Genomic DNA, 12815 nt, shown 5'->3' on the forward strand with positions numbered 1-12815 from the left:
TATTACAATTATCAAATAGCAAAAAAAGAAGAAATAATCTACAATAATTTAAGCAATCTCTACAAAAACTTGAGTTTATGGATTTTAAGATTGAATCAACTATAGATATATCTTCAAGAAAATAAGAGAATAAGCTGCTACTTCACATTTTTATATGCTAATTGAAATAAAAGGACTATTTAACTTTACTATTTTAATATAGTAGATTAATAGTGCACTTATTGTTAGTACGCAAACATAATGGTTATTCTTATTTAATAGTGTATATACATAAATGATAGAAATTTTTAGATAAATTCTAACAAACTCCCAATAGTAATATTTAGGTTTTAGTTCTCCATAGTAATATCCGTATTTATACTTAATTATGCATTAATCTAGTTTTTTTTTGTTTTAATTAATCAATCTAAGAAATACCAAAGGAAATAAAGTCCAAAAAACTAACACCATTACAGAAAAAGGATATAAATATTTAACTATACTAGAGTCGTAGCAATCAAATGAAAGGTCAATCGGGTTGTAAAGTTAATTTCCTACTTATTTACAGGTTAGAGACTTAGTAAAATATGATATCTAGTTCACTTAGAAAAAGATAAATATAATATGAAAAATTAAAAAAATGTGATATCCTCTTAATTTCTGTTTTGAAATGTCTTAGTAAAACATAAGTGTAAAAGGAATCAAAATAAAAACTGCCATAGGAACCAAAAATTAAATTTAAGTATAAAATAATATTTTTCCCATATCTCTAATTATGTTTTCACTGATCAGACAGTCTGTTCCTAAAGAAATTTGAACACCACCTGACCCAATTATGTCATTAAACAAGTTAAAGTTGATAGAAATAATTTTTGGTTAAGGAATTAAAAGAGCAGATAATTAATAATAGGTCAAAATAATTTTAATATAGAACCCAGAATAATCCTGTATGCTATTGCTGCTAATAGGCATAATCTTCAAGATTCTCAAATAATAACATGTTTGTGTATATTTAAACTTTTAGATGAAAACTCCTAAAACATACAAGAAATAAGCCTCTAAAATTATTATTTTTAAAATGATAAAACCCCATTATTTTATCTATGATCCACATTTCTAGCAAAAGCCCTTAGAAAGAGATTCTGAATATCGGGATCCTTTCCAAACTTCACCTAAAATATCGCATTACTAGCAAGCAGGACCTAAATAACCAGTTATGCAATAGTTAATACTAGAAGGATTTTCTGCTTAGCATGAATTTATAATAGGATCACACTCTATTATTTCATCTGTATAATTATTTTGCCTCCAAAATCCATTTTTCAATTTTATTATATTTCCCTTGCACGTAACAGCAGATTCAGGGCAGTTAATGCATCTATTTGTATCTTTCTTTTCTTCTATATATTGTTGATAAAGTATCTGTGGATCATTTAGCTGATAAGTACCTTCCAAGCACTAATTGCATTAATAAACATTTAGATTAATTTATTAAATAACCTCCCCTTTTATACAGTTTCTGAATTATACTGATAAGAGAATTGGATTTATTGTAAGAGAGTTTGTTTGAATTGTTGAGTTTATATAAAAGTATTAAACTTTATTGAGATTACCAAGAATTTTCAAATCATTCATCATAAAAGATTAACTTTTAGAGTCATATTGATAATAATTGATAATATTCTATCCAAACATTTAGGTTTCACTAGAATTTAGCTAATAAAATGATATTTAAATATTATTTATCTCCTAACTAATATCTTTTGGATATAAACCTTGTTCTAGCTTATCTTTTGAGAAGCTCAGATATCTATTTTATTCATCTACAATATACATTTTAAAGTTAATTAACCCTCCACTTCTGAATTATCTCAGTTCAGCATATCTTGAATAGTCATTTTAAAACTCTTTAGGTACATTACTTTAATGTTTGTAAAATATGAATAATTCCCCATTCGTATAATCATTGTTTTAAATAATTATGTTTTAGAGATAAGATGTACTATCATCACCATATATCTCTGCTACATTATCGAATATATTTTTAGAAAATGGAAAGTTTTAAGGTAACAAAAGCTTTTTTTAATCAGTCTAAACTATCCTTAATCCTCCTCCAATCAATGCTCTATTATTTTTAATTATTGTCTGAGAGTCAAATAAAACTAAACAATTAGCAATATTTTCAAGATACAAAGCTCCTCCGCTGCTTTTTGCAGTATTTTGTTAGAATAGAGATTTTTTAAATTCTATCTTTTCCTGAATTGATTAAAAATGAATAGCTCCTCCATTTTAAGCTGTGTTAAATTTAAAATAACTTTTTTCAATTATAACTACTTTGGATTAAATTAATAAAAGTGAACCTTCATTTTCAATATGAGTAAAATTATTAAATTAAATTTTAGAACTTTAAATAAACATGATTTATTACTATAAAAATTTATTTTGCTCAACTTAAAGATTCTTTAATACTAAAATGTCATCGTTTAATTCAATCTTTTGGTTCAAAGATGAATATTAGTTTGTGGAAAAAAGTAGAACCAATTAATTATTAAATTCAAATGTGCTTCCAATCAAAGTTATTATATTGCAACCTAAGAATGTAAACATTCCTTAAGTTTAATTGATTTACAATTATTGAGAATTGTTTTTTACTGTTAAATTTTCGAGGGTTAAATTTTGTATTTGTTAAAAACTCATTAAACTGTTCAAGTTATTGTTTTATATGATATTAACCCCATTTATTAGAACAGTTTTTATTAATTCAAATTAAAATAAGGGTATCTGAGACTTCTGATAAAAATCATTGTATGATATTTCCAGGTTATAAATAAATATCTCTGATATGTTTTAAAAAAAGAATAAAGAGTTTTTCTGGTTGTAGTTTGAGCATTTTTTAAGGTTGAGCTAAGATATTTTAATGTTTTAAAATACTACCTTTTGAATATCAGATAAGAATATTTGATTAGTACCAAAGCACTCAAAGTCTATGGCCATATTTTAAAAAATAAATTACTAAGTTTTTTTGTTTTAGGTAATGTTGATAAATAAATTTGTATTATTTTAGAAGGTTAAACTAAAATTAGTAATTTGTAAAGTAGATTAGCTTAGATTTTCAAAGGTAGTATTTTAAAGAGCTATAAAATTATTTTAGTTATCGTAAGGTGCCATTACTTATTGACTATTTGCTATTGAGGATGTTTATAAAAATATATTCTATATATTATCACTTGGTATTTGTAAGTAGAAGTAGATAAACTAATTCTCTTAATTAACTAAAGAAACTCCATTTATTGTCTAAATTTCCTTTTATTTAGGAGCAGCATATGTTTATTCTTCTATAATATTTTAATAATCCTTACTCGAGCTAAAAAAAAAGCATTCTGATACTGTTTCTGATTTGTAAATATCTAAATTGTATTTATTTTCAAAAACCCCAGCTTAATGTAATCCTAATATGCTAAGTACATTTTTCTGAGAATCTATTGAATAATTTAATAATCGAGAGTATTAATAACTAATCTAAGCTATCATATTGAACTTATCTCCATTAATAATAAAGAGTTCGAATCTATCTATTAAAAATATTGCAATAGTATTATTATTAAATAGCTTTGAATCCAAAATACTATCTTAAGTGAAATCTTTTTTAATTGATGCAACAAATTCAATTTTTGTATTGAGTTAATACAAATTAATTTAAAAAATACACTAAATAAGTAGAAAATTTAATTCTATTTTCAAGTTAGATTGCATTTTAGGCAAAGACAAATTTCGCTCTTATTCGTTTTTTGAGTAATTCCAAATATAAGCTTTTTTCTATCCGTTAAAGCAAAATATATATCTTTAATAATTTTGATCAATTAAGAATTTTGACAAAGTAATGCTAGGATCTTCGTTAACCAGAATTCTTAAGTCTATTTATTAAATTACTTATTATTACAACATTTCTATTTAAAGAAGAAGAGCACCATTTGAAACAACATAAGCTAACAATTTAATATCAGAAATTTCAATCAATTCAATGATAATAATTGAAATATTAAGAGAAACTTCTTTTCTTGTTTCATATAAAAAATAATTTTAGCTGGTTAAATTATATTAAAGCACTTAACCATCATTAAATCCTACAATGATCAAATCTTGTTTCTTATTTACATTAAATTAAGTCACTGTTTGAGTAGAATTAAATTAAATCGTGTTCTTAATAACACCTGTTTTTAAATTTAAATGCAATATTTTTTAATCACTAGTAATTACAATACTATCTATTATAAACTGCTAGAATTGGATATTGTCTAGCTAATAAATATCAGGGTCTGAGTTATTATTTTTGCAGGATTGATAATATTAATAAAATAAAATTGAATTTTCTAAACCTAATATTAAAACATCATCACTTTAATTGTATTTTATATCTAAGATTCTTGAACTCATTAATATGGATAACTCAAATTTTATCTTCTGCTAAGAATATCTAAAGATAAGGCTGTCTTAACTTAAAATCAAATAATCTGTCTGTAAGTTATCTTTTTATATTGGAGAAAACAGAGTATACGGCTCATTTAATTATGGATCACGCTCTAATCCTAATTAATTAAGATCTAATTTGTATATAATATAATTATAATTAAGATAAATATCATTTGATAAGCTATCATAGTACTCTATACTAAAAATATCTACATACTTAAAATCTTAGATAACATTAATGTAAGTTTGAAAAGAAGGAGTTTTATGTAAAGAAGAAACATATAAATTACCTATTAAGTCTAAAAATATCACATAATTGCTTAAATTTTCATAAACTTTAAGCTGTTTAATAATATTCTTATATTCTTTATTTTATTTAACTTATAAATCAAAAATATGTCTTTAAGCAGAAATATCTATTATAGAAATTTAATTTCTATCATCATTTAAAACAAGCAAATAATTTAAGTAATCAATATAAACCATTTTTTAAGAAGCAATAGAATCCAATTTTTCAAACGAATACTCATTTAAGGCTAAAGTATTCTTGTCAATAAAAATAAAACCTAATTTTTTTAAATACATAATGAAATTTTAATTTTTAACTAAATATAAAAAATTAATCTTAGAAGTGAAAATTAAAAATATCATTCAATCAGGAAATAGAGGATAAAAAATTTTTATTTCTTGAAAGTTTCTCTTTAATTTATTTAATTTGATAAATAGCAATTTTTAAAGCTATTTATTAAAATATAAGAAATCTTTTTTGAAGCTTAATAAAAAATTATATTTGCTTGAATCGCAGTTCGCATATTAGTAGATTTTATTTAGGTTTTAAAATCTTAAATTTTTCAGATTAAACAATAATTTTTTAGATTTTATATTTTTTCAGAATTTTACTAATATGCTAATATTTTTATTTGTTGAGAATTAAAAATAAAAAGCTTTAAAGAAAAACTTACTATTTTAGGAGCTACATACTGCTTTATATTTAAAAAAAATGCATTCTTCTTAAATATTATTGATTTTCTTTCTTAAAATTCCATCTGAGGTATAGATATTTAAATTTTTATAAATATTATTATAGAAATAAATATTATTATTTTAATCATCAAAAAGAGAAATTATAAAGAAAGAATCTTCAAATTTAACTATCTTAGAGACTTTAAACACTTTATCATACACAAAAAGATATTAGATATTACTGTTAGATTATGATTAACTTAGGCATGAAATTTGATACTTAAATACAAAACATTCCAAAAAAGAAATTTTTAATAAAGAATCGTTGAATATATTTTGAACCAAATTGAGTTTAGTATCTAGAATATCAAATAAAATTTCATTGTACAAATATATCAAATTATCATCTTTACTATAAATAATCTTCCATGTTCCAGGCTCCAATTTTTTAATAAATTTTTCATTTGTGGAAAAATTAATCAGAATTACAAAACAATTTTCCCAGTCACTTTAGAAAAATAGGAATTCATCATATAATTACATAGAAAGAAGGTAATAAGTTGTTTTATCTAAAGTAAATAAAATCTCTGGCTTACCAGTGTAAATGTCAAAAGATATTAATTTATTATCAAATATAACAAATAATTTTCCAAGTTTTTCACTATAAAGCAATTATAATTGTTGCATAGGAGGTGTAAATTGATAGAGTTTATATTTTTAAAAATAAGAGGATAAGACTATATCAAAATCATCATTTTAATAAGTACTCATTTAAGTAGTGCTTTTTAAGTTCTAAGCATATACTGATAAATAACTTACATAATTAAAGATATAAAAGCCTGTTTAAATCACATTTTTTTTTTCTAGGTCAAACGCATATTCTTACATCTAATTAGATTGCATTGAGTAAGCCCAGTAATATGTTTACCCATTTTTGTTTATTTTTTAAAATTCTGCTTTCCCAAGTTAATATCCAAATTCTATTAAACTTTAGGTGCTATCTGAAATGTTAATAAAAAGTATCCCTTCTTATACTTTTAAAGCATACATTTCATAATCATCCACCACTAAATATATATTTTTAACATCTGTAATAATAAGGGATTTTATTTCATACATCAAAGATAAGCTAAAGTCGTAAATTCTAAAATTATTATTTTCATCTATGGTTAGTATTTATTCAAGAGAAAAATTGTTGTTTATTTTATCCGTCAAAGAATAAAATTTTTTTATTACTTAGAAATAGGTTATGCTATTTATTGTGTTTAGATGCTAAATGCTTTAATCTTTTAAATTTATTTAATATACAGAAACTTTTTCTTCATATTTATCATATGCCATAATTTTTTAATCTTTGTTCAAGTAGATTTTAATATTTTCGCTGATAAAATCAGTTTAACAATTTTTAAACAAATTTTATAAGTTAGAGGACTGAATTATTAAACAGTCCTAAAAAATCATTGCTAACATATCATTATTAGTGGCGTATTATTGGCTTTCAACTTTAAAAACGTTCAAAATCTTTTTTTTATAAATGTCAATTATATATCCTTTTTATTGATTATGATCATAAATGATTATTTTATCATTGTAAAATTTTTGAATGGATTATCCAAAACTACTATATATTTATAATTATTTTTATAAAATACATTTGGTCTCTTATGAATAATCATAAAAATTAATACCACCAAATGAATTTAATTAAATGGCAATAGGCGGCTAGTAACTTAATACTATTTTACTAACAATTGAATAATCAACAGATGGAAAGGCGAAATTAAAATTGATAATTAAATTGATTTGAATTAATTATTTTTCATGCTATATCAAACTATCACTTTTTTTGACTATTTAAATGTGATCATTGTTTATACCAACCAACTCATAAATAAATTATTTTTTAGGTGAAATTTAATTTTGGTATTTGACTAGATATAAATAATTTGTATTATACTTCAAAGCAAATTTTTAAATAGATTCAATAAATTATTTTTTATTTTAATCGAAGTAAAAAAATGACAAATTGATATTTTTGTCAAGCACAACTATTTTCTTTTCTTTATCCAAAAAATCACACACCTCAAAGTCTGTTAAAGAATCAATTTCTTAAATTACATTTGAAGAATTTGTTTGTAGATTAGTGTATATCAAATATCCATAACTTTTAATTATCAGATATGTGTTAAAATCAGTATCTGAAGCTTAAAATATTCTACCTTTTTGAATTTTTTATTAGTTGTCCATTTATATTTAAATAGGTTAAAATGAATTATTATTTAAGTTAACTAAACTAGCAGAATCATCTTAAACTAAAACATAGATTTCAAATTAAGATATTGACAGTATATCAAAATAGTCCTTATTCTATTAAGATTTAAATGTAAAATGATTTTACATTTGTAAATTTAAGCTATCATTGCTATTAGTTACAATTATCTTATACACAATAATACTAGTAGAATTTTGTATAAACAACCATTAATCAATAAATTTGATTATTTGTGCATTAACATTTAATTTGAAAGAATTAGATTAAGAAAAAACTTAATTAAGTTAATCATAAAATATTTAAAATTCAGATTCTTGTTAGGAGTAAATATTATAAATCAGAGTATAATGATTATTAATTGAAGCTATTTCTGTGAATTAGTTAAAGGATATATTTTTTAGGTATGTTTTTGAATTTACTGATTCATTTATAATATCCCAATATGATATAGAATTATCTCTACCTATGAAAAATATGATACCATTTAGATTGAATGCTTATAATTCTTTTGTTTCAAAGGTCTTACTTTTTACTAGATTGAGGTTATTTCTATCATAAACAGAGAGATTGTTTTCTTTTTAAATTACATAATAATTATCTTTATATATAAAAAAGTCTTTTGTAACAGTATTATCTTTCATGAATAGCTATGAGGGTTTTTAAACAGAACACTGTAGTTTACTTTAGCATAAATTATTTTAATAATTCTTATAGCTAAAAGGGCTGCAGATAGCTACGCACTCACCATCTTTATTACCATTGTCATGCATTTTCCTATCATAAAATAAATTACTATTACATTTAGTATATACACAAAGATTATTATTTGAATCAAGCTCGTAACCCTCTAAACATTTAGTACAAATATTTTAGTTATTACTATTACTACAACTTGAGCATCCTTCTACACATGTATTTTATGCTTTAGCGATCAATTAGATAACTAAAAGCAAAATATAACTCTTTATAATTGCTAATTTAATTAACATTTATTTGTTAATATTCCTTATTTCACTAGAAGTGTTTGCTTATTTTGACTAATTTATGATCAATAATAAATTTTTAGCTTATTTAACCAAATTTCTCAAAATTTGTTTTTTTTAATATTTGTCTTTTATCTATTTTTTTATTTTAATTATTATATTACTTTCAAGAAAAACAATTATTAAAGTAGAACTATTTGAAACAAGATTTTAAATAATTGCAATAAATAAAAGAGTAAATTTATCCAAATTTTAAGGAAGACAAATATGCTAACTGCGATACAAAATAAATAAATACTTAAAAGTACTTTATAAATAAAAATACTAATTTGGGTAGGGTAGTAGAAAGTATTTTTGTTAATATTTTTATCATTTTATGGTATTACTAAAAGTTAGTTTAAAAGCTATTAAAAAAATATGTTAAAGGTAGCCCTCCAAGTAAAGACTTGAAGGGCTAATAATTAGGAGGCATGGCTTCTTTTTGACCATATTAGCCTTAAAATCCTCAAATTGAATATTTTCTATTAAATACAAACTGTTTAATGAGTTTTTTAACTGATTTTGTTGAAAAATTATAAATTGAACAAATATCTACTTTTCTATTTTGCTTTAGCAATTGATCGTATTATCATGTAGTGTGAAATTTTATCCCTTATTATTTTCTCTTTATAGCTGTAATAAAGAATAAAAAATTGATTAACTTTGATTTTAGTACTATTTATTTAAATGTAACATATTATAACTTACTTTGTTTAGTAATTCTTATGTCATAAATTTGTGAGGTAAAAAATTAATAAAAAAAAATAAAAAAATAAGTTAAGCAACTAAACTAATGAATATGATTATTTCAATTACTATTAACTATAGTTTTAAGAATTTATAAGAAAGTTAAGACATCAAATGAAAAAGAAAAAAATTAAAGGTACTAAATTAAAGTTAATTTTTAAAAGAAATTTAAAAGCAGACAAAGACTTAAAAGAATACTAAAAATCATAATTTTTCAAAACTATTCATAACCCATTTTATAAATATTTTAAATGAAATATTTCTTATGTTACTAGAAATTAATATAAATCCATCTCTAAAAAGCAAATAAACTTTGTTTGATCTTAGTAACATTCAAATGCCTATCTTCCTTTATTTCTTCCTCCCTTAGTTCTTTTCTAACTTCGTATTTTAAGATGATTTATATTTTTAAATAAGAAAAAAACTTACAAATTCAATTATTTTAGTTATTAAATGATAAGGTTTCAAATTAAAAATATAAAAACCATAATATTTTAATTGATTTTAAATGAAAATTAATTATAAATAGTTTAAATAATAGAAACAAACATACTCATACACTAAAAAATAGCAAGTATATACTTAAATAATGCAATTATATATATATAGTCACCGGGGCGGGGGCCAAGAAGCTGACAGAGGTTAAAGGTAAATTGATTTGCAAACGAGAAATTAAAGAGCTGAAATTAGGGTCGTTAATTTAATTCTGGGTCTGTGCTCCTAATATCATATTTTTGGTTATTTAGCATAGTCTTTTAAGAGTAATTACTGAGAATTCTTGTAACTTTGACAGGACAAATACATATTTTTATCATCTAGAATTGTTAGGGCATTATTTTAATTTACTTTTTTAAAATCAATTTTTGTTTGTTTTAATTATTTATTATGTTTTACTTATTATTTTATAGTTTTTTAAAATAAATAATAAGATTTTTTAAATTTTTTTAAAACGTGCTTCCATTTCAAATATGTTTTAAATGAAACTTTATTAAAATTGATCATTTTTTTTAATTTTTAAGGCATAATTTTTGAGAGACACTTTTTAAAAATAATTACATATTTAGAAGTCGAGTTGCTAATAATTATTCCTAATACAATTATCAAATAGCAAAAAAAGAAGAAATAATCTACTATTATTTGAGAAATTTCTACCAAGATTTGAGCTGATGGATTTTAAATTTATATAAGTCTTAAATATATTTTCAAAAATATAAGAGAGTAAGCTGCTTTTTCGCATTATTGTATGTTTATTGAAATAAAAGGATTATTTTGTGAAACTATCTTTATATAAAAAAATAAGACTACACTTATTGTCACTATAGCAACTTCTTGGTTATTATTATTATTTAAAAGAATATACACATAGATTATTGTAATTTTTAGATATATTCTAACAAATTCCCAATAGTAGTACTTATCCTTTAGTTCTGCATAGTAATAGCCATATTTATATTTCGTCAGACATTAATTTAATTTTTTCTTGTTTAAATTAATCAGTTTTAGAAATGCTAAAGGAAGAAGAGTCCAAAAAATTAACACCATTACAGAAAAAGGATATAAATATTTAATTACATTAGAATCATAGCAGTCAAATGAAAGGTCTAATGAGTTATAAAGTTTGTTTCCTACTTGTTTACAGGTTAGTGATTAAATAAAATATGATATCTAGTTCACTTAGAAAAAGACAAAAATAATATGAAAAATTAAATAAATGTGATATTTTCTTATTTTCTATTTTGAAATGTCTTAATAAAACATAAGTGTAATAGGAATAAAAAGAAGAAAAACCATAGGGACGAAAAACTAAGTTAACATAAAATAGAGTATCTTGCCTATTCCTCTAATGATATTTTCACTCATAAGACAGTCAATTCCTAAGGAGACTTGGATACCACCGGATCCAATTACATCATTAAACAAATTAAAATGGACAGAAATAATCTTGGGCTGAGGAATTAAAAGAGCAGATAATTAATAATAGGTCAATATAATTTTAATATAGAATCCAGAATAGTCATTTATGCTATTACTGCTTATTGGCATAATTTTTAACATTCTCAAATAATAACATGTTTGTGAATGTTTAAATTTTTGGATGAAAACTCCCAAAGCATACAAGAAGTAGGCCTCTAAAATTACAATTTTTAAAAGCATAAAACCCCATTATTTAAGTTATGATCCACAAATATCACAAAATCCTTTTGAGAGAGATTGTGAATATCGGTAGCCTTACCAAACTTCACCTAAAATATCACACTATAGGCAAATAGGTCCTAGATACCCAGCTTTACAGTAATTGATGCTATTAGGGTTTTCTGCCTAGCATGAATTTATAATAGGATCACACTCTATTATTTCATCTGTGTAATTATTGTGCCTCCAAAAACCATTTTTTAATTCTATTATATCTCCTTTGCACATTAAAGCAGACTATGGGCAATTGATGCATTTATTGATATCTTTATTTTGTTAAATAGATTACTGATAAAGTGTTTATGGGTCTACTAGCTGATAAGTACCCTTCAAGCATTAATTGCATTAAAAAATGTTATTATTCACTTATTAAATGACCTCTCCTAATTTACAATTTCTGAATTCTATCGATAAAAGGATTGGTTATTTAGTAAGTGAGTTTGTTTATATAGTTGAATTAATATAAAAGAATTGAACTTTATTAAGATTTCCAATAACTGTTATTTCATTCATTTCAAATGAATAGTCGAGAGAATTATATTGAAAGTAATTTATAGTATTCTATCCAAACATTTAGCTTTCAGTAGAATTGAGCTAATAAATTGAAATTTAAATAGTATTTAACTCTTAATCTATATCTTTTGGATATAAGCCTAGTATTAGCTTTTCATTTGAGAAGCTCAGATATCTATTTTATTCATCTACAATATACATTTTAAAGTTAATTAGCCCTCCACTTCTGAATTATCTCAATTCAGCATATCTTGAATAGTCATTCTAAAATTTTTTAGGTACACTACTTTAATTTTAGTAAAATGTGAACGATTCTTCATTTGTATTATCATTGTTTTTAATAATTATATTTTAGAGATAAGATGTACTATCATCACCATAAATCTCTGCTTTATTTTCGAAAATATTGTTGGAGAATGGAAAATTTTAAGGCAATAAAAGCTTTTTTTAATTTGTCTAAACGATTCTTAATCCACCTCCTATTAATGCTTTATTATTCTTAATCATAGTCATCGTATCAAATTAAATTATACAGTTATCAATATTTTCAAGATATAATGCCCCTCCGCTGCTATTAGCAGTATTTTGCTAAAAAAGGGATTCTTTAATGTATATCTTTGTCTTAATTGCTAAAAAGTGAAATAGCTCCTCCCATT

The 12815-nt window shown here is 22.8% G+C and overlaps 3 protein-coding genes across 3 annotated transcripts; all 3 read right to left on the minus strand. All coding sequences in view use genetic code 6, as the record gives it.

Annotated features, from left to right (window-relative positions):
- Positions 1-113: 113 nt before the first annotated feature.
- Positions 114-4413, minus strand: TTHERM_001553979 (transmembrane protein, putative; the record flags this gene model as incomplete). The annotated part of the gene is made up of 2 exons (XM_012796471.1): positions 114-188; positions 271-4413. 2 exons carry the CDS (start codon positions 4411-4413, stop codon positions 114-116), a joined length of 4218 nt encoding a protein of 1405 aa, XP_012651925.1.
- Positions 4414-8021: 3608 nt separating this feature from the next.
- Positions 8022-8596, minus strand: TTHERM_01553980 (hypothetical protein; the record flags this gene model as incomplete). Its single annotated transcript, XM_001029374.2, has 4 exons — positions 8022-8054; positions 8104-8258; positions 8367-8458; positions 8565-8596. 4 exons carry the CDS (start codon positions 8594-8596, stop codon positions 8022-8024), a joined length of 312 nt encoding a protein of 103 aa, XP_001029374.2.
- A 2914-nt stretch (positions 8597-11510) lies between these two features.
- TTHERM_01553990 (hypothetical protein) lies at positions 11511-12672 on the minus strand (the record flags this gene model as incomplete). The annotated part of the gene is made up of 2 exons (XM_001029375.2): positions 11511-11912; positions 12013-12672. 2 exons carry the CDS (start codon positions 12670-12672, stop codon positions 11511-11513), a joined length of 1062 nt encoding a protein of 353 aa, XP_001029375.2.
- Positions 12673-12815: the final 143 nt, after the last annotated feature.

This window comes from Tetrahymena thermophila (assembly GCF_000189635.1).
Source record: "Tetrahymena thermophila SB210 genomic scaffold scf_8254727, whole genome shotgun sequence".
Taxonomy (NCBI): domain Eukaryota; phylum Ciliophora; class Oligohymenophorea; order Hymenostomatida; family Tetrahymenidae; genus Tetrahymena; species Tetrahymena thermophila.